This window comes from Hyla sarda, chromosome 1, assembly GCF_029499605.1.
Source record: "Hyla sarda isolate aHylSar1 chromosome 1, aHylSar1.hap1, whole genome shotgun sequence".
Classification (NCBI taxonomy): Eukaryota; Metazoa; Chordata; class Amphibia; order Anura; family Hylidae; genus Hyla; species Hyla sarda.
In genome coordinates, this window is record NC_079189.1 from 119,520,248 (window position 1) to 119,543,591 (window position 23,344).

Below are 23,344 nucleotides of genomic sequence, written 5' to 3' on the forward strand. Positions count from 1 at the left end.
TGTCTTCATTGCCCCCGTATCTAGCCCAGGATCCAGCGGTATACCTTCAGGTGGTTAAGGCTAAACCACGCCCCTGGTGACAGAACACAAGGGGTTAATACCATCTGCCCCTAGGGCAACAGCATCTACCCTGCACCGCACACACCGCCATTACCACACTACTAAAATGTGTGCCAATGTCTAATAGTGCACCATTTTGGACTCTTTTATAAAGAATTTCCCCAAAATGCTTCTGTTTGTTGGATTTTATAATGTAAATAGACAAGCTAATATGAACTGGAGGAAATGTTTATTCCTGTTGAAAACTGTTATTATCTTGTTTATAAATGTAACTTTTTTTGTCTTAAATATTTGTTATACCCAACCGGCAACCAGATGTTTTAGGTACAGTGTAAATCAGTAGGCTTGCAACATTTGGCTTTCCAGATGGCTCTCTTTCATCTTAAAGGAGGACCTTGGAGTGTTGGACAGCAAAAATTAATACAATGGCCCAGATTTATCAATCTACCTAAAACCCAAACTTTGTTATCCCCCAGCAACCAATCACAGCTCAGGTTTTATATCTCATCATCTCTATAAGAAAAAAAAAATAATCAAAAGCTTAGCTGTGATTGGTTGCTGTGGTTAAACTCAGACAGTTTGAGCTTTAGGCAGATTGATAAATCTGGGTTATTGGTCTCAATATGGGGGAAAATTGGCTCTTCACTGAATTTTAGTTTTAGAATAAACTTGGAATATAGTTACATAGCTATATATCGTACATTTTCACATTAGAGCCAGTTGCTTGAATTATAGAGTGTTATTAACCATTGAAACAGTCACACTGACTTAAAGGTGATGTAAACATGTTTTGTTTTATTTTCACTTGATATGGTACAATGAAATTGTGTCCCTAAGTTTTTTATTAAAAATTTAGCTTAGTTCTTCTTCTTCAGACTGAACTTTTTCCAGGCTGATTTATGACCAGATCAAAGACAACCTGTTATTTGGTCATAAATTTGCTTTGAGGATCATTTAGCATAGCAGCAATACAGATCAGAGACAGACCTATCAGGCAGCTATTGTTGAGTTTTACATGACACTGCAGTCAGCACTATATATGATTAAAATAGAAAATAAATTAGGGTAAATTTTGAAAAAAGACCTAGGGAAAAAAAGATTTAGCTTGTTTCTTTTTTTTTTTCTTTTTTTTACCATAATTAGAACATAGCAATAATTAAATGTATCATTGCTTCAATAAATAGGTATTACATGCTAGATTGGTGAGAACCTGACCACTGGAACCTCCCATCGATTACCAGAACATGAGGTCATCAGTCTTCCAAACCATAAGACTGCCAATAGAAGTCTTCATGGAGCACCAACCACTCTATTCAGAGTCTGTGACACTGATAGAAACATCTGAGCACTGTGTGAATGGAGCTTCCGCATTTGACTACTGCTCCATTCCAACTGTTCATTCACATGGTCATGTGGTTGAGGGAAATAGGCGTCTCTAGTTGTGGTGATCAGTAGGGGTTCCAGCAGTTGAAACTCCCACAGATCTAGGTAATAAAAGCTTCTGGTTGGAATACTCATTTAAGTTTTCCAATTTTATGTAACTAAAGGTATAATGAGAACTTGTACAATTTTCTAATGAACTTTGAAGGGGATTTATCAAAACCTGTGCAGAGGAAAAGTGATGCAGTTGCTCAAAGCAATATCAGATTGTTTCTTTCATTTGTCTGAAGCCTTTTTAAAAATGAAGAAGCAATATGATTGGTTGTTGTGGACAACTGCTCCACTTTTCCTCTGCACATGTTGTGTTAAATCTCCCCTTTGTGTTTCGATAACTCATGGTTTTAAAGATAATTTCTTGCTGTGTCAAATGGAAATATTGATTGTTTACTAGCACATTAGAATCTGTTCTAGTCATGTAATAGGCACAGGTGCATGGCTTATTACAAGCAACAGCTTTTATAACTGTAGTGTAATTGTAACAAGCCAAGCATCTGTGTTTTCATCACATGACCAAAAAGATTTTTATCTTAAAGGGGTACTCTCCCCTAAACATCTTCTCCCCTATCCAAAGGATGGGGAGAAGATGTCTGATCACGAGGATCCCACCACGATCCCTGTGCAGCACCTGCCATTCGTTTAGAACGCTGGGTGCAGCGCCAGGGGCTTGTGATGTCACGGCTACAGCCACCATGTAGACTTGCATTGAGAGGGCATGGTTTGACATCATGAGGGGGCGTGAACATGACATCACGAGCCACTGGCGCCGTACCCCGCTTTCTAAACAAACACCAGGTGCTGCACAGAGATTACGGGGGTCCCAGCAGGGAGACCCCGGCAATCAGACATCTTATGCCCTTCCTTTGGATAGGGGATAAGATGTCTAGGGGTGGATTACCTCTTTAATAAAGGCTTTCATTTTATGCATTCAAACTCATAGTTTTAAAACTCTGCAGAATTCATACCGAAAGCATATTACAAAATTGTGCACCATTTCCAAATACAATTGATATTTTTTATTCGCTGGAAATTAAATACCTAGGAGACCCTTGCCATAAATGTACAGCATGGCTGCCTGACACTACTGCATACGCCCTGCATCTCCGATCCTTAAGGACTCAGGGTGTACCTGTACGCCCTGAGCCCGGTCCCGGTGTTTAAAATGGGGTCACACCAGGACTCTAGTGCCGCGTCTGAAAGTGAAAGTAAACGCTTCCCGGCAGCTCAGTCGTGCTGATCGGGACATCGCGATAAAATCGCGATTTTCCGATCAGCTGGGACGCAGGCGGAGGTCTCCTTACCTGTCTCCGTGGCGTCCAATCGGGGTTTGATTGCTCCAAGCCTGAGCTACAGGCTTGAGCAATCGAGCCCCTATCTCACTGATCCGTGCAAAGCTATGGCTTTGCAGGGATCAGCATAAGAGATCAGTGTGTGCAGTGCTATAGGTCCCTATGGGAGCTATACTAGTGCAAAAAAAAAAGTGAAAAAAAAAAAAGTTAACAAAGGTCATTTATCCCCTTCCCTAATAAAAGTTTGAATCACCCCCCTTTTCCCATAAAAAATTAAAATAAACATATGTGGTATCGCCGTGTGGGGAAATGTCCGAACTATACTATAAAAATATATCATTAATTAAATTGCATTGTCAATGGCGTATGCGCAAAAAAAATCCAAAGTCCAAAATAGCGTATTTTTGGTCACTTTTTATATCATGGAAAAATGAATAAAAAGCGATCAAAAAGTCCAATCAATGCAAAAATGGTACCAATAAAAACTTCAGAACATGGCGCAAAAAATGAACCCCCAAATAGGCCCGCATGCAGAAAAATAAAAAAGCTATAGAAACATAGAAATTTTCCTGCATGTAGTTATGATTTTTTCCGAAGTACGACAATATCCAACCTATATAAGTAGGGTATCATTTTAACCGTATGGACTTACAGAATAAAGATAAGGTGTTATTTTTACCGAAAAATGCACTGCGTAGAAACGGAAGCCCCCAAAATTTACAATATGACATTTTTACTTTAATTTTGTTGCAAAACTAATTTTTTTTTCCATTTCACCATGGATTTTTGGATAAAATGACTAATGTCACTGCAAAGTAAAATTGGTGGCGCAAAAAATAAGCCATCATATGGAATTTTATGTGCAAAATTGAAAGCGTTATGATTTTTAGAAGGTGATGAGGAAAAAATGAAAATGCAAAAACGGAAAAACGCTGAGTCCTTAAGGTGAAAATAGGCTGTGTCCCTAAGGGGTTAAAGGGGTACTTCGGTGAAATTATTATTATTATAAAAAAAAAAATGTTAATCAACTGGTGCCAGAAAGTTAAACAGATTTGTAAATTACTTCAATAAAAAAATATTAACCATTCCAGTACTTATCAGCTGATGTATGCACCACATACAAATTTTTAATTTCTTTTCGGTCTGACCACAGTGCTCTCTGCTGACACCTTTGTCCATGTCAGGAACTGTCCAGTGCAGGTGCAAATCCTCATAGCAAACCTATCCTGCTCTGGACAGTTCCCGAGACAGACAGAGGTGTCAGCAGAGAGCACTATGGTCAGACAGAAAATAAATTTAAAAAGAAAAGAATTTCCTGTGGAGCATACAGCAGCTGATAAGTACTGGAAGGGTTAAGATTTTTAATTAGAAGTCATTTACAAATCTGTTTAACTTTCTAGCACCAGTTGATTTAAAAAAAAGTTATTTTTCACCAGAGTACCCCTTTATGTGAAGTGATCGATGGCAATCATGGCACTTAAAAGCCTGAATAATGGGTCTGAGTGCCTGATCTGCACCACCGCAACATTTATGCGTAAAGTGGTCTCCATATAAAATATTACAGAACCAGAAAGCAGGCACAGATTTGATAGCAAAGGTGTCCAAGGAAGATAGAACAATTCTAACTGGCCTCTGATTATGGTATCAACCATATTCCAGATTAAGAATCAAGAACTGCATTTTCATTGCTGTCAAACTATTGTATGGTATTTGCTTTTATAGAATGCAAGAAGATAAATGTCCATTTAATTTACAATTTTAAGCCTTAACACTGTCTTTTTGTGATTTCAGACTGACGCTTACGCTGTCCTGTCCTATGGACCTGAAAAATTTTCCTATGGATGTGCAAACATGTATAATGCAACTGGAAAGTTGTAAGTGAATAATTAGAACATAAACATTTTGAAGAAGAGACCACTAAGCCTTAATCACAAAATCAGCTAATATTAAGGAGCCGCTTATCATATTCCCATACACAAATGACCCCATAGGATTCCAGTTACAAAAACATCTTACTGTTAAATGCCCACTTTAAAGTAAACCTCCACCTTTTAACACCATATCATCAAATAATTTTTTTATCTAACTTTATGAATGTTGGAGCTCTGCTTTTCTATTATAGATCTGCAAGTCAAATGCAAGGAAATAAAATAAAAATAATAATATTCAGCAATTTTGTAACTAAATTACATTTTTAGGGGTTAGCTTTTGATAACATTAAAGAGGTTGTATTATTAAAACAACTCCATTAATTTTCTGTATTAGGACATTATGATCTCTTATGATGTGTTCTCCTGTTTGTATGTGTCAAATAAGAATAAATTTTGCTCTGAGGCACCAGGCCAGTCCATGTATTACATCATGGTATGTCATTCATTTGAATGGGAGGTATAAAACACTACATCAGCACCTGAAACATCTGCATAGCGATGTCTGGTCAGTTGGATTTATGACAGCTTATCACTGTATACCTATAGGTAAGGAGTGGGCTAGTGATAGCAAACATCCACACGTACAGCAATGGAGTAGATATGTAAGACCCCATACACTAATATAATATAGAAACCTGCAAAAAAACATACCGTGGTTCAAACCAATGTATTTTAGCACTCAAGTATGTCATAGAGGTAGGTACTCCGTTATCTCAGATTCTAAATGGAAGCAAAGTCTGCATACAAGGTATAAAAAGTTATCAAGGATAAAATTTCAACATGAAGATTCAACCAATAGTAGGAAACATTTAAAGGGTACTACAACAGAGGCGGTAAAACTGAAATTCCCCAAAATTGAAGGTACCATAGCTTGGTAAGAGAAAAGGTTCCTCCGGTACGGTTCTGACGCAGTCGGGCCTCAGAAGTATCCAGCCACGTAGCAATGTAACCTTTGTTAACAGTTTTGATACCAACCAAGGAAACCTGTATAATTAACTTTTCATTTTAGATCCACTTTGGCAGAACAGATTTTGACATAGCAGTTGTTTCTTGTCACATTAATGTCTTTTGATTTGGGATGTTTCTTCTGGCAACTGTTGACATGCTTCAAATGATAATGAATATTACCCACAGCTGTTTTTCAATTGAATACACACCATACTATTGAGTATCAAAGTATTTTATGTGGAGTCAAGGATATAATTTCAAGACAGTGTTCAGGGAACCATAAAACGCACCCTAGAAGCTATAATAGAGACATTTATAGAGCAATTAAATATAGGAGTTGATATTTTAATTTCTGTAAAAATTGTCCCTAGTATTTAGAAAAAGGCAGGCAGACTTGTTACTTAAAACATTTTCAGAGGATTATTATTTTAATGTTGTTAAATGACAGAATGGGCATATGACATATTTATCTTTAGGTTATGCTTATGTTTCTTCCAGTTGGATACACAATGAATGATCTCATTTTCGAATGGCAAGAAAATGCACCTGTACAGATAGCAGATGGCCTGACTCTGCCACAGTTTGTCCTAAAAGAAGAAAAAGATTTACGTTATTGTACTAAGCACTATAATACAGGTAATTATCTCCTGGTTATCTTTCCCGATCTTACATCTCCATCCTGCAAATCCCCTTAGTATTGGTGAGAATTACATTGTAACCTTATGGATAGAAAGAAAATCAAATCTCAAAGAGAGTAGAGGAATTTCTTACCTGAAAACTATGTTATTAGACCATTATTATTTTTATGTATATCATAAAATATCAACATAAAAGTTGTATCTGGTCAGTTGTATGGTTTGTGATTAATATTTAACCCTCCAAACAGTCCTCTCATCTTATTGTTAAAAATAAATAAATAAAAAAGATACAAATGTAAAGATTTAATACGTTTGTACGAATTGGATGTTTTTTTTTTTTTTTTTTTACATATCAGTAAATGCTGTAAAAGGTTACAGTATCCAGTCTTTTAATACGAGACAGTTGTGATTCTGAAGCTGGATATATTACAAAGGTCTCATGTATATTACAAGACCATTTGCATGAAGCCTGCATAGAGGCACACAAAGTCCCTATGGCATCATAATAGAGTCCCTATGGCTTTTTGGTGATAAGACCACTGTAATAAAGCATCTGATGGAACAGTTTCTATGTGCAACTAAAAAAAACCTATGCACATCTCTGTATACACATAAAGTATGCCATGGGCCCCATAACATGGTCATTCAGCTATAGACACACTGGGATCACAGGATTCTTTTTAAACTTGCTTTATATGTAGAAAGTGGTACACAGTACAAACTTCAATGACATATATTCTATTCACCCAAAGTGCACAGATCACACGCATTCCTTTCATGGAGAAGCTGTAAGGCAGTTTTCTGTATTCACTCCATCAGGAGCCTTTAACTTGCTTGGCTGCCACTTCACTCTACGTTCGCATCAGAGTATGAACTCACTGTGTGGGCAACGATGACGTTTCAAGAACTTTCTCCCCCTTTGTCAAGTCTAAAAGTGCAATTCCATCACCACAATACATGCGCGCAACCTCTTGTGAGATTCTACGTCTGCAATTAAAACGGTAAGACATTACGTTCATTATAATGTTACATTCAGTTAAAAACAGTAATCATCGTTATAGTATCTACAAGAAGACATTGAAATTTCATTGTTCATTGATCCTATTTGGAAACAAAGTGTTCAGTTTCTGAATCTAAAAGACCTCCCACTGCAGGAGTCTTTTCTTAGTATGCCCACTGTTAACCCCTTCTTCCAAAATCATCCATCTCAAGTGTCTTGCGAGGCTAATTTCTCCATAATTATCCTCCCTCTCTTCAAATTTACCTTCTGCTTTCTTTTGTAGAAATTTTCTAACAGTGCTTCTGTGTTAATTTAATCTGACTTTTACTGATCGTGTGGTCTGTCAATGTATACTTTGCCACAAGGGCATTTGATCATGTATACAATCTGTATACCTCCCTTTTACGGGGAATGTGGTGCCTTTCATAGGATGTATTATTTTGTCCCCCCTTATGATACATGAACAATTTTTTCAGGACCTACAAGTTATTGTACCTGATTTCCTTGTTTTCAAAAATGTCTGTTTTTTCTTTTTAATGTCTGCTCTGATTCAATGGTCTGTGATGATTACTGTTATTAACTGTATGTAACATTATAATAAACGTAATGTCTAACCGTTTTAATTGCAGACGTAGAATCTCGCGAGAGGTTGCGCGTATGTATTGTGGTGATGGGATTGCACTGTTAGACTTGACAAAGGGGGAGGAAGCTCCTGAAATGTTGTTGTTGCCCACACAGTGAGTTCATACTCTGATGTGAAGGTAGAGTGAAGCGGCAGCCAAGCAAGTTAAAGGCTCCTGATGGAGTGAATACAGAAAACTGCCTTACAGCTTCTCCATGAAAGGACTGCGTGCAATCTGTGTATTGTGGGTGAATATAATATATGTAATTGAAGTTTGTACCATGTACTACTTTCTACATATAAAGCAAGTTTAAAAAGAATCCTGCGATCCGAGTGTTTCTATTGCTTAAAGGACTTTACTGGGGATTAGAGCCTCCAGATCACACACGGGCTACACCCAAGCATTGTGCTCCATTTAACCATCCTATCTGCTGTTATTCCCCATATTATGGCTTCATACAGTACATGCAACATTAATCTTAGTAGAACACACATTTCATTTATATAATAGCATAATTTACTACTGTATGCAATTCTTACAATATAAAGGTTTGTTATCTATTGTACAAATCCTGTAATCTCTAACATATTGTGTAGTTTATAAAATATCTGAACTATATCACAAGTTAACATTAAGCATGCATTCTAGTTTACCAATGAATAATACAGATGGCCTGTTTGATTTTACTGGATGGAACATGCTGCTCGGTAGAACAGATGATGCTGATGTGGTGCATCAGAGAGCACGTACCATGATGGATCATGACAGGCAATGAAAGTTGATTTATATAAGGTGATGAGTACAATGCCTATAAGAATAATCTTCATCTCCTACACTGGAAGTCTTTGTTTAGATTACATTGGTTTTAATTTAGCATTGTAACATCGATGTTTAGAATATGAAAGGGGGATCTCTTAAAATGCTGTCTACATTCACTGTAGGTATTAAATAGGACTACAGTTTAGAACGATTCTTTTTCTGTATATTTACTGATACAGCCCCTATACTATGACCACTTTGAATCCACAGTGGAACATTAGGTAAAAAGTACAAGGCAGGGGTTAGATACAAGACAACGTTACTGAATCTACATAATCAAGTAATTGAATCATAGTAAACTTAGTAAGAAATGCTTCACTTTTCATAATGAAATATTTTTCAGTCTTCTAATAATTTTAGAGGTCTCCTAAATAGTGATAGGAGGTAGCATATTTAACATTGTTATAGAAAGCCCAAGTTATATTTTTATGTTTTTTTTTCATGTAACGTTCATATGTAGTTTTGAGTACGAATATTCGAAATGCGAATGTACAGAGTTATTTGGTCCCCTCATAGCCATGTTTTTTCTTAACTAAATAACAGTAATTCTGATAATCTTTCTGGGTACTGTAGTCCTCCCATTCCCCGTATTACTCTGGTTGCCCGTCTTTGAACCCTCTCCAGCTCCACTATATCTGTCTTGTACACTGGTGCCCAGTACTGTACACAGTATTCCATGTGAGGTCTGACTAGTGATTTGTACAGTGGTAGAATTATTTCCTTGTACTGGGCATCTGTGCCCTTTTTGATGCACCCCATGATTTTATTTACCTTGGCAGCAGCTGACAAACACTGGTTGCTAAAGTAAGCTTTACATTTATAAATTCCTAAATTCCATTTCAATCATCACCAGTATTTTCCTATTTAGTACATCGTCCCAACCTGAATTTTTCCTCCCCATGTGCATAACCATATATATATATACATATATATATGTGTGTGTGTGGTGCGCCACGGGGTGTGATGTGAAGTGTAAGGGAGCAGATGTTATGGTTCCAGGGTAGATGGTACTAACCCCTTCTTGTCGTGACGCCTGACAGATGGTACAGTCTATGCAGTTCAGCCAATATCCCAGAGAGGTGGCCAGTGACATAGGGAGACCTTGCAGGCTTGCTGGGACTTGCAGTGACTTGACAGACTGCAATAATGGCCACGGTGACTGTAGATGACTTGACTTGAGATCGTGACAGACAATTGAGATGACTTGACTTACTCAGGACCGACTGATGGCTGCAGTAATTTAGACTGACTTGAGGCCTCCAATGGCTGGACACAGGCACTGGAACACTTGACTGCACTGGACCTCAGCAGGAACTCGAAGCATGGAAATAGCAATGTGCTAAGAAAGCGGTTGCAGGCCCTCCCCTGGTTATATAGGGGGGCTGTGCAAGGAGCCCATAGGTCACTTGGGGGGTCACCTGGTCACCACGTTTCTCTGGGTAACAATACAATCATTGGGTACAGATTTAAAGGTATATTACACTTATAATACATAACTACACATAACCAGTAAATACTATAGGGCATGCTGCAGGAGAGCCCCAAGGACACGCAGGGACTCTGCCTGACAGGGCAGAAGTACAGTACGGCAACATCCTGTACTAGGAAATGATATATATATATATATATATATATACATATATATATATATATATATATATATATATATATATATATATATATATACATATATGTATATATATATATATATATATATATATACTCTCCACCAAAAGATATAGCACCAGGGACAAGGCTTTGGTCTTTATTGTGTACAGGAACACACGTGCAACATTTCGCCTAAATATCCTTTTCTGCACATGACAAAAACATCCATATATATATATATATATATATATATATATATATATATATATATATATACAAAGACGGCACATGATTGATGCAAAAACAAGTGATATACATCATTCATTGGTTTAGAGACCAACCCATTAGCCATGATAGGCTGAAAACGCTGGTCATGTGATATACAAGTGTCAAACTTCGTAAACATACAATAAATATGATATACAATCGAATATATTGTGTTAAACATTGGCCAATCGGTGTAGAAGAGAATGGGGAGTCCACATAATAAAAAAATCTCATTACTGATCTGCGCTGCAATGCTGAATTTGGTCCTTGTTTCACACGTCTTCTGTTTGTAAACAAATCACCTGCGGCTGCGTGGACTCACTCCACGTCAGTCCCCATCATTTTCATTCATGCGCAGGTCATTCCATGGGATACAGTGCATTCGCAAACCTTATGCGCATCTCCGCAACTCCCTGAGCGGTGATCGTCGCCTCTGAACCAAGCGACGCGCACGCACAGACTAGTTGTGCGCGAGCATCATATGAGTCCAGACCCGGCGATCACCACACAGGAAGCCCCTATGACCGTGCAACTATGTAAATGATGTCCTACTGTAAAAACATATTTTTGGAACTAGATTTCTCGTCTACAATAAAATCTTCAAAAAATAGCAGCGTATCAATCTTCCAGATTGGCAATGTGGATAGTGGAGTTCCCAACATATGTTCCCTTCCGATTGGTCCAATGTTCATAAAGTGTTGTCAGTGCCTAAAGTGAAAAAAAGCAAGGGGAGATAAAATAACCATGAAAATTCCTGTATATTAAAAACAATACCTAACATGTTACATATTATTTATAGAAATTTGTGGTCAATAGTTAGCTATTTCCAAACTAGATGTAAAAGTAACATGATAGTAATAAAAAGACTAAGAAAGGAAAAACAAAGAGAAAGACTAAAAGGGAAGCGGAAGAAAAGAAAAGCAAGGGGAGGGGAAGATGAGGGGAAAAGAGAAGGAATGAAAAAGGGGAGAAAAAGAAAAGAAAGAGGGAAGAAAAGGAGAGAAAGAAGAGAAAAAAAGGAAAACAAGAAAAAGAGGAAGAAGAGAGGGGAAGAAGGGGGAAGTAAAGAAGAAGAAAAAAGGAAACAGAAAGATAAATCACATATACGGTTTAAGATTAAAATCAACATTTAACCCATGGGGGGACAGAGTATTAAGGATATGAATCCATCTTAATTCTTTTCGTTTCGGGATCCTTTCTCTATCCCCACCTCGTCTGAGTTGAGGGACATGATCAATGATTCTAAACCTTAGTTGACTGATGTTGTGTCCTGTCTCCAAAAATTTTTTTGGGAAGAGGGAGATTTGTTTTCCCTATCCTGATTGAGGACTTTAGACAGACTTGGAATTCATTGGTGGTCTCGCCCACGTAATAAAGTCCGCACGGACAGTGCAATAAAAAATATTACATACGACGATTTACATGTGTACCTATGCCTGATGGTAAACTGTTGACCAGTATGGCGATGGGCAAATGTATCTCCCTTTATCATACTGTTACAGTGGCTGCATCCTAGACAAGGAAAATTTGCATTTCTTGGACCCAGCCACTCACCAGAACCACCTGTATGCATACTGCCCATATCGTATTTCACCAATACATCCTTTAAGTTTCGCCCCCTTCTGTATGCCATCACCAGAGGGCCAACAAGTTTGAATGTTTTCTGTACTATTACCCAATTCTTTCTCAAAATATCTGCGTCTTGTTGACTGCATGTAGTGTATGTAGAGACAAAAGGTATTCTGTCCATTTCCCTTTTTAACATGTGGTGCCAGTAGATCTTCCCTGGGTAGAGTTGATAATTTCATAGCCATAGCGTCTGGGGATAACCCCTTTTTTTTTAATTTGGTACACATGGTACACAAGTCTACCATCCAAATCCTCTGAGGGTGAAACAATATATATATATATATATATATATATATATATATATATATATATATATATATATATCTGAATAGGCACAAAGCTGACCCCTGTATGGACTATTAACCCCTTAAGGACTGGGGTTTTTTCCATTTTTGCATTCTCGTTTTTTGCTCCTTGCCTTTAAAAAATCATAACTCTTTAAATTTTGCACCTAAAAATCCATATGACTGCTTATTTTTTGCGCCACCAATTCTACATTGTAATGACGTTAGTCATTTTGCCCAAAAATCTACGGTGAGACGGAAAAAAAATTGAAAAAATTAAAATTGAAAAAAAAACCGCAGTTTTGTAACTTTTGGGGGCTTTCGTTTCTACGTAGTACATTTTTCGGTAAAAATTACACCTTATCTTTATTCTGTAGGTGCATACAATTAAAATGATACCCTACTTATATAGGTTTGATTTTGTCGTACTTCTGGAAAAAATCATAATTTCATGCAGGAAAATGAATACGTTTAAAGTTGTCATCTTCTGACCCCTATAACTTTTTTATTTTTCCGCGTATGGGGCGGTATGAGGGCTCATTTTTTGCGCCGTGAGCTGAAGTTTTTAACGGTATAATTTTTGCATTGATAGGAATTATTGATCTTTTTATTCATTTTTTCATGATATAAAAAGTGACCAAAAATGCACTATTTTGGACTTTGGAATTTTTTTTGCGCGTACGCCATTGACCGTGCGGTTTAATTAACAATATTTTTTTTTATAATTCAGACATTTCCGCATGCGGTGATACCATATATGTTTATTTTTATTTACACTGTGTTTTTTTTATGGGAAAATGGGGTGATTCAAACTTTTAATAGGGGAGGGGTTAAATGATCTTTATTGACTTTTTTTTCACTTTTTTTTTTGCAGTGTTATAGTTCCCATGGGGACCTATAACACTGTACACACTGATATTTTAAATTGATCACTGGTTTCTCAGGAAACCAGTGATCGATGATTCTGCCGCTTGACTGCTCATGCCTGGATCTCAGGCACTGAGCAGTTGTTCGGCGATCGGACAGTGAGGAGGCAAATAGGGACCCTCCTGCTGTCCTGTAAGCTGTTCGGGATGCCGCGATTTCGCCGCGGCTATCCCAAACAGCCTACTGAGCTAACCGGCATGGTTTCACTTTCACTTTAGGCACGGCGTTCAACTTTGAACGCCGCGTCTAAAGGGTTAATAGCGCGCGGCACCGCGATCAATGCCGCGCGCTATTAGCCACGGGTCCTGGCCGGGCCCGACCCGCTATAACGCGGGGTCCGCGTTATAGATCGGGAGCGGACACATGACATTCCAGTACGTCATGTGTCCTTAAGGGGTTAATAACCACCCTCTGTTTCCTCTCACTGAGCCAGTTACTTACCCACTTACACATTTTTCCTCAGCCCGATCCTTCTCATTTCATGTGCCATATTTTATGTGGCACTGTATCAAATGCTTTGGAGAAATCAAAGTATACAACATCCAGTGATTCACCTCGGTCCAGTCTGGAGCTCACCTCCTCCTAAAGCTGATCAGGTTAGTTTGACAGGACCGATTCCTCATAAACCCATGCTGATAAGGAGTCATACATTTATTTTCATGGAGATACTCCAAAATATCATCACCATATACCATCAAACAATTAATTAATAATGGAGGTTAAGCCGATGGGCCTATGAATCCTGGGTTGCTATTTGTCCCTTTTTTTGAACATTGACAGCACATTTGCCATGCACCAATCCTGGGGAACATTCCCTGTTATTATAGAGTCTTTGAATGTTAAAAAAAAGGATCTGTCTGTTACATTATTTAACTCCCTTAGGACACGGGGTGAATTCCATCTGGTCCTGGTGATTTGTCTATTTTAATTTTTTTTACCCCTTGGGGACGGAGGGTTTTTCCATTTTTGCACTTTAGTTTTTTTCCTCATCACCTTTTAAAAACCATAACCCTTTCAATTTTGCACCTAAAAATCCATATGATGGCTTTTTTTTGCACCACCAATTCTACTTTGTAATGACATCAGTCCTTTTACCCAAAAATTTACAGCGAAACAGAAAAAAAATCATTGTGCGACAAAATTGAAGAAAAAACGTCATTTTGTAATTTTTGGGGGCTTCTTATTCTATACAGTACATTTTTCGGTAAAAATGACACCTTGTCTTTATTCTGTAGGTCCATACGGTTAAAATGATACCCTACTTATATAGGTTTGATTTTGTTGTACTTCTGGAAAAAATCATAACTACATACACGAAAATTAATATGTTTAAAATTGTCATCTTCTGACCTCTATAACTTTTTTATTTTTCCACATACGAGGCGGTATGAGGGCTTTTTGTGCCGTGATCTGAAGTTGTTAGTGGTACCATTTTTGTATTGGTCGAACCTTTTGATTGCTTTTTATTCATTTTTCATGATATAAAAAGTGACCAAAAATACTCTATTTTGGAATTAGAATTTTTTTTTTTGCACGAACGCCATTGACCGTGCAGTTTAATTAACTATATATTTTTATAAATTGGCCATTTGCACGCCCCGATACCACATATGTTTATTTTTATTTACACTTTTTTTTTTTTAACTAGGAAAAGGGGAGTGATTCAAACTTGTATTAGGGAAGGGGTTAAATGATTTTATTAAAAAAATTTCCCTTTATTTTTGCAATGTTATAGCCCTCATAGGGGGCTATAACACTGTACACACTGATTTTTTACATTGATCATTGTTATGCCATAGGATAACATTGATCAATGATTCTGCCGCTTGACTACTCCTGCCTGGATCTCAGGCACTGAGCAGTCATTCGGCGATTTGACATGCAGGAGGCAGGTAGGGCCCTCCTTGGGAGTTCCAGCTGATCGCGATGCCATGATTTTGCTGTGGCAGCCCCGAACAGACAACTAAGCTAGCTGGGAGTAGTCTATTTTCCCTTTAGAAGCAGCGATCAACATTCAACGCTGTGTCTAAAGGGTTAATATTGTGCGGCACCGCGATCAGTGCCACGTGCTATTAGCCACAGGTCTATGCTGGCGGAGGCGTGGCCCCGCGTTATAGAAAGGGAGCAGACTCAGGACGTACAGGTATGCCCTGAGTCCTTAAAGGGGTATTCCAGGAAAAAACTTTTTTGTAGATATCAACTGGCTCCAGAAAGTTAAACAGATTTATAAATTATTTCTATTAAAAAATCTTAATCCTTTCAGTACTTATGAGATTCTGAAGTTAAGGTTGTTCTTTTCTGTCTAAATCCTCTCTGATGACACCTGTCTCGGGAAACGCCCAGTTTAGAAGAGGTTTGCTATGGTGATTTGCTTCTAAACTGGGCATTTCCTGAGACAGGTGTCATCAGAGAGGATTTAGACAGAAAAGAACAACCTTAACTTCAGAAGCTCATAATTACTGAAAGGATTAAGATTTTTTAATAGAAGTAATTTACAAATCTGTTTAGCTTTCTGGAGCCAGTTGATATATAAAGAAAAGTTTTTTCCTGGAATACCCCTTTAAGTGGTTAAGAATGGGTTAAGGCTAGAGTGTTTAATGGAAGGCAAAAGGGGAGGATGTTGCAGTATTCCAAGTGGGAGACAATGATGGTATGTTCTAGAAGTTGAGAAAAGAGCAGAGTTTAGAATGTTTTTGAAGTGGAGGATGCAGGAGGTAGTAATGGTCTGGAAGTGTGGTTTGGAGGACAGAACATAATCAAAGGTGACTCCAAAACAGTGGATGTGTGAGACTGGGGTAGTCATTGACTGTACAAAATAGATTTTGGTGTGTGTGTGTGTGTGTGGGGGGGGGGGGGGGTGAAGTAATATAGGGGAAAGATAATGGCCCTGATTTACTATTGTAAATACGACATGTTTATTTAGGTCTTGTGCCAGATTCTGGCGCATTGCGCAAGAAATTCTGTCTGCGCCAGAATTTGCACCAGAATTGAAAAAAGAAAACACGACCAACTCTCAATTTTACTGAGAAAAGCCGAAAATGGGGCATGGTTGTTGGGGAAAGGGTGCGTAGCTACTGAAAAGGCGGCATTTCCCTGACATTTTCACAAAAACCCAACATATTTACTAAGGTTTTACACAGAAAATGTGGTGGATTTGAGCTGAGGAAAACCCCACAAATCAGAGCATGTGTATAAAAAAGGTAACTATAGGGAAAAGTGCAAAATGTAGGGAAACATTAGTAAATACCGTGGAAAAAAAATTGTAGGGAATTAAAAGCCACAAAGAAAACTACACTGCACTCTTAGTAAATCAGGGCCATGAGTTCTGTTTTCTCCATGTTGAGTTTTAGAAAGCAGGAGGAGAAGAAGGAAGATTTAACCGGCAGACACTCTAAGATCAAGGAGAGGTGACATCTGAACTAGGGATGAGCGAATCGAATCTGACAAATCCGAATTTGTTACAAACTTCAGGAAAAATTTGATTTGCAACCAATATGAATATCGCCGCGATTCGATCGCGCAAATCGCTTCATTAAACTCCATTTAGTGCGGTCCAGGCTCCAGGGTATCTAAACTGCCAGATCCACCTGTGAGGACATGGGGCAAGGAATCCTGGGAAGGCGAGTAGGCGGGATGACCCTTAATCACATGCAGCATGGAGCCTATCAGCTATCAGCAGTGATAGGTCTGGTTGAAACGCATGTAACAACTGAATCAGAGCAATCGCTGAATAGTAACTGGGCAAAAATTATCTTACATTCAAAATTTTCTAAGTTCTCCTCAGGGGTGTCTTTATATTTCCATAGGAGTCTCCCAATTAAAATAATTGATAAAAGTATTGATCAATGGGGTAGATATGTTTTTGTACATGTTAAATTTAAGGAACAAATGATGATACTGGCATTCCTCTATATTTCCCTACCATTTCAAGTGGGGCCATTGATTTCTTTTTTTTAGAATTCTTATAGGAAAAAGAGGATATTGTAATGTATATGTGGGGTGACTTCAATAGTGTAATGGAAAAGGATAGAGATAGGAGAGTGTTGGGGGTAGTAAGGACCAGAAGAAGTAATCCCAAACTCATTTGGCTAAATTAATAGGAGATGGGATGGAAAGATATTTGGAGGCAGTTATACCCTACAATAGATGTGTTTTCATGTTACTCAACCTCCCATCAGTCAGCCTCTCGTATAGATTTGGGGTTTTGTAATGATAGAGGTCTTCCAATGGTTAAAGATATGTCCTATCACCCTAAATCGATATTGGATCATGGATTAGTAGTAACAGAAATTTTAATTAAAAAGGAGTTGCTGGGAAGGCCTCAGAACTTTCAAGTAAATCCTTATTGGTTGGGTATTATAGATAGGAAAAAACTCATTGAAACTCAACTTGAGGAAGTTTTAGACAAAAATTATGCATCAGCTTCGGTACAAATGGTGTGGGACTCTTTCAAGGCTCATATCCGAGGGTAGTTATTTAGGGAAATATCTTATAAAAGGAAGGAATTTGGGGAATTGGAAAAAAAATTTAAGGAAAAGGTGCTAGACAGTGAGAGGGAGTTTGCTAGATGTCCCGCACAAGAACAATGGGGGAGATTTATCAAAACCTATCCAGAGGAGAAATTGCCCAGTTGCCCACAGCAACCAATCAGATCACTTCTTTAATTTTGCAGAGGCCTTGTTAGAAATGAAAGACGTAAGCTGATTGGTTGCTATGGGCAGCTGGGCAACTTTTCCTCTGATCAGGTTTTGATAAATCCCCCCCAATATGATCACTTGAAAAAAGCACAATATAGTTTTACTAAATTTCTGCAAGAGAAGGCTTAACATAAAGTATTCTTTCAAGGGCAGGAACAGTTTTTGAAGGGGGTAAACAGGGAAGTTTATTGGCCAAGTTACTCAAAGTACAAAGGGGTAGCATGGATATTGGAAGTATCTTATTGTCAGGAGGAGAAATAGTAACCCAACCCAAAGAGATTCGTCAGATTTTATTCGCCAGATGTCACCTCTCCATGATCTTAGAGTGTCTGCCGATTAAATCTTCCTTCTTCTCCTGCTTTCTAAAACTAAACATGGAGAAAACAGAACTCATGGCCCTGATTTACTAAGAGTGCAGTGTGGTTTTCTTTATGGCTTTTAATTCCATGGATAAAACAGAACTCATGGCCCTGATTTACTAAGAGTGCAGTGTGGTTTTCTTTATGGCTTTTAATTCCATGGAGAAAACAAAACTCATGGCCCTGATTTACTAAGAGTGCAGTATGGTTTTCATTATGGCTTTTAATTCCCTACAAAAAATTTTCCACGGTATTCACTAATGTTTCCCTACATTTTGCACTTTTCCCTATATTTAGCTTTTTTTATACACATGCTCTGATTTGTCGGGTTTTCCTCAGCTCAAATCCACCACATTTTCTGTGTAAAACCTTAGTTAATATGTTGGGTTTTTGTGAAAATGTGGGGAACATGCCCCCTTTTCAGTAGCTATGCCCCCTTTCCCCAAAAACCATGCCCCATTTTGCGGGTTTCTCAGTAAAATTGAGAGTTGGTCGGGTTTTGTTTTTTTCAATTCTGGTGCAAATTCTGGGGCAGACAGAATTTCTGGCGTAATGCGCCAGAATCTGGCACACAACCTGAGTAAACATTTTGTATTAACAATAGTAAATCAGGGCCATTATCTTTCCTCTATATTTCTTCACCCCCCCCCCCCCCCCCCACACACACACACACACAAAAATCTATTACGTACAGTCAATGACTACCCCAGTCTCACACATCCACTGTTTTGGAGTCACCTTTGATTATATTACTTCCCCCCCACCCCCCACCTCCAACACACACACACACCAAGGTGGAGAGGACAAGGGTATTAACCCAGGAGATAACATGCTTGAAAAAAGGGGAATCCTTAAAATATCTTGGGATAGAAATGACATCAAGGAGTAAATCATTTATGGAAGCTAATCTCAAACCATTGAAAGAAAAAATTAAGAATAAAGTAAGTATATGGTGTAAATTACCGTTATCACAGGCAGATAGAGTAGCTGCATTGAAAATGATTTTTTTTTACCACAGATCCTATATGTTATTAGGGCTACACCAGTATGGGTCCCAGACTTCTGGTTTAACCCTTTAAGGACCAGGCCAATTTTCACTGTAGGACCAGAGCGTTTTTTGCACACCTGACCACTGTCTTTTAAGCATTTATAACTCTGGGATGCTTTTACCTTACATTCTGATTCCGAGAAAGTTTTTTCATGACATATTCTACTTTATGTTAGTGGTAAAATTTTGTCGATACTTGCATAATTTCTTGGTGAAAAATCCAAAATTTGATGAAAACATTTAAAATTTTACCTTTTTCTAAATTTGAAGCTCTCTGCTTGTAAAAAAAATAGACATTCCAAATAAATTATATTTTGATTCACAAATACAATATGTTTACTTTATGTTGGCATCATAAAGTTGCCATGTTTTTACTTTTGGAAGACATCAGAGGGCTTCAAAGTTCAGCAGCAATTTTCCAATTTTTCACAAAATTTTCAAAACCAGAATTTTTCATGGACCAGTTAAGGTTTGAAGTGGATTTGAAGGGCTTTCTTATTAGAAATACCACATAAATTACCCCATTATAAAAACTACACCCCTCAAAGTATTCAAAATGACATTTAGTAAGTGTGTTAACCCTTTAGGTGTTTCACAGGAATAGCAAGCAAAGTGAAGGAGAAAATTCTAAATCTTCATTTTTTTACACTCGCATGTTCTTGTAGACCCAGTTTTTGAATTTTTACAAGGGGAAAAAGGAAAAAAATCCTCTCAAAATTTGTAACCCAATTTCTCTCAAGTAAGGAAATACCTCATATGTGTATGTCAAGTGTTCAGCGGGCGCAGTAGAGAGCTCAGAAGGGAAGGAGCGACAATGGGATTTTGGAGAGTTTTTCTGAAATGGTTTTTGGGGGCCAGCAAAAAAATAAAAATAAAAAACATGGCATACTATTTTGGAAACTACACCCCTCAAGGAATGTAACAAGGGGTACAGTGAGTCTTAACATCCCACAGGTGTTTAATAAATGTTCATTAAAATGGGATGTGAAAAGGAAAAATTTGATTTTTTACACTAAAATGCTGGAGTTACCCTAAATGTTTCATTTTCACAAGTAGTATTAGGAGAAAATGTCATCGTAAATTTGTAGATACATTTATTTGGAGTAAGGACATACCTCATATCTGGATGTTAGCAGCTCTGAGGGTGCACACCAGGTCTCGGAGGAGCTGCCTATGGAGCAAGAACAGTGGGACCCCCCCTCAAGGAGCGTTACATGGGGTAAATAACTAACAAGGGGTACAGTGGGACATAAAATTATAAAACAGGTTATGATCCCAGAATGATGACCCAGAGCATAGCCAAAACAAAAAAAATATGCCCACCCCCAACCCTATGCTCTGAATCATCATTCTGGGAATGTGATGTGTGTGAGCATCCCTAACCTGTTGCCTCAAATGCGCACCCCGCTCAGGTGGAAAGAGAGCGCTGCACATTTGAGACAACATAAAATGTCCCTGATGATAGTGACTCATGAGCCATTTAAAAAAAAAAAAATATCCCCAGAGGTCTTATCAGGTTTTTTTTTTATAAAAGAGTTTTTGGGGCAATTTAGTAGTTTTAGGGTTAAAACTTGAAATGTACTCTGGGCTTGGTACATTGGGGTCAAATTATGGAAAATTTAAGTGAAGAGGGAAAATTAAGTACTCCATGGAAGTGTGATACTCCCTGAAGCAATATTTAATGCAGAGGCCCAGGTGATCAGGGCAAGTGTTATACTGAGTGGCGGTGTCCTTCCGTATCCCCCTCTTGTAACACACTCTGTATCTTTTCTGGGATCGTCCCTTCTTTCCAGTGTGGGGGACTTCACCTGGAAAGTGCTGGCCTGGGACGATCCTGGCACCTATAACTTTAGTTCCTTGGGAAGTCCAACCTGCTCTTTCCCGGTCGTCAAAGATCAGGACCTTTAGGACTTCTTCTTGGAACTGAAGGTATCTCCCTGTGTTGCCAGCGTTCTGGTACAGTCCAAGAGAGTTGTACATGGCAACCTGTACCAAGTAGACCGCAACTTTTTTGTACCATATCCGTGTTTTCCGCATGGCCATGTATGGCTTGAGGACTTGATCAGAAAGATCAACTCCCCCCATATACCAATTGTAGTCCAGAATACAATCGGGCTTGAGGACCATTGTTGTGGTACCTCGCACAGGGACAGGGGAGCTGCCCTTACCATGAATTGTGGTCAGCATAAGTACATCCCTCTCATACTTATACCTTACCAGCACAGGTTTTCATGGGTAAGGGCACGGGACTCAACCTTGGGCATAGGTGTCTGGATCAAATTTAGAGGGAGGCATCTCTGGTTCTTCTGCACAGTCCCACAAGCGGACGTGGATCTGGCGGCAAGAGATGTGAACAGAGGGATGCTGGTATAAAAGTTGTCCACGTACATGTGGTAACCCTTATCCAGCAATGGGTGCACAAGGCCCCAAACAATTTTCCCACTAACACCCAGAGTGGGGGAACATTCTGGGGGTTCAATAGGGGAATCTCATCCCTCATATACTAAACTTGCAAGTGTACCCGGAGGTACTCTCGCAAAGTTTGTAGAGCTGCATGTCATACCGCGTCCGCTTCGAGGGAATATACTGGCGAAAGATGAGTCTCCACTTAAAACTGATTAGAGACTCATCTACCGAGAGCTCCCTTAGGGGTACGTAGGCCTCCCAAAATTTGGCCACAAAGTGATCGATGACCGGCCTCACTTTGTAAAGCCGTTCATAGGCGGGATCACCTGGGGGGGACATGCCACATTATCTGCATAATGCAGGCATTTCCGAATGGCCTCGAACTGCCTCCGTGTCATGACCATACTGTAAGGGGGTGGTGTGTGTGGGAGTGGCGGGGAAGTACATAGTGTATGTTTGGTGTAACTTTAGATATAACGGTGTGTGATTAGAAATCACATACCGTTATATGGGGGGGGGGGAATGCTGCGGCCCAAAAAAAGGGGGGCAAAACGCAGCACCCAGAATCCCTAAAAGGGCCCAGGTCATGCTAAAAAAAACTGTGGCGGACCCTTGAGGACCTATTAGGGGGTCGGGGGGGGGGGGTTTATACTTTAACTTTTTTCACTCCTACCTTTCCCTTTTCTGTATTCTGTCCCTGCTCTAAGGTGGCTTCTTCTTCTGTGAGGGGCTCCGACCACATTAGAGGGGGGGTCCCTGGCTCCTTCTTGCAGCTCTGCCCGCTGACTGAACTCAGTTAGCCGGCAGAGCGGCAAGAAGAGGTCATTAACCCCTCCCCTGCCAGCTGCTATTGGCTGGCCAATAGCAGCGATCCTGGGGGGTGACGAAATCGCCACCTCCCCATAGATACAGGAGATGATTGGGGGTGTATCCTACACCTAGCTCACCATGTATCTCCGGGTCAGCGGGTCACACGTGACCCACATCACCAGAATCGCGGCAAATCGCCAGTGTCTGATGACCCCCCCCCCCCCGGGCATTTGCGCGGGGTGACTGCTGATCGATACCAGCAGTCACCCTGGTTCGGTACCCACCCGGCGCGCATCAAGGAACAAAATTCCCACAGGCGTACGTCCTTGGTCCTTAACTACCAGGGAGCTAAGACGTACTTGTACTTCCTTGGTCCTTAAGAGGTTAAGGGATTAGAAGCAACCCTGAATACGTTTTTTGGGGGACGGGGTCGAGTGAGAATAAAATACTCATCTCTTACTCTCCGGGAAGGAAAGGGAGGATGGGCCCTACCAAATTTTAAATTCTATTTTTTTATTTTAAAAGTTCAGGACTTAAAGCAAGGTAGCAATAGTAGTATCCTGG

At 39.1% G+C, this 23,344-nt stretch overlaps 1 protein-coding gene across 1 annotated transcript in view; it reads left to right on the forward strand.

The window, feature by feature from the left end:
- The window catches only part of GLRA3 (glycine receptor alpha 3), a 205,424-nt gene that overhangs the window by 125,231 nt on the left and 56,849 nt on the right, over nucleotides 1–23,344 (forward strand). The window contains exons 5-6 of the mRNA XM_056560691.1: nucleotides 4,578–4,660; nucleotides 6,164–6,301. Coding sequence (XP_056416666.1) covers nucleotides 4,578–4,660; nucleotides 6,164–6,301 — 221 coding nt within the window. The remainder of the gene's footprint in view (nucleotides 1–4,577; nucleotides 4,661–6,163; nucleotides 6,302–23,344) is intronic.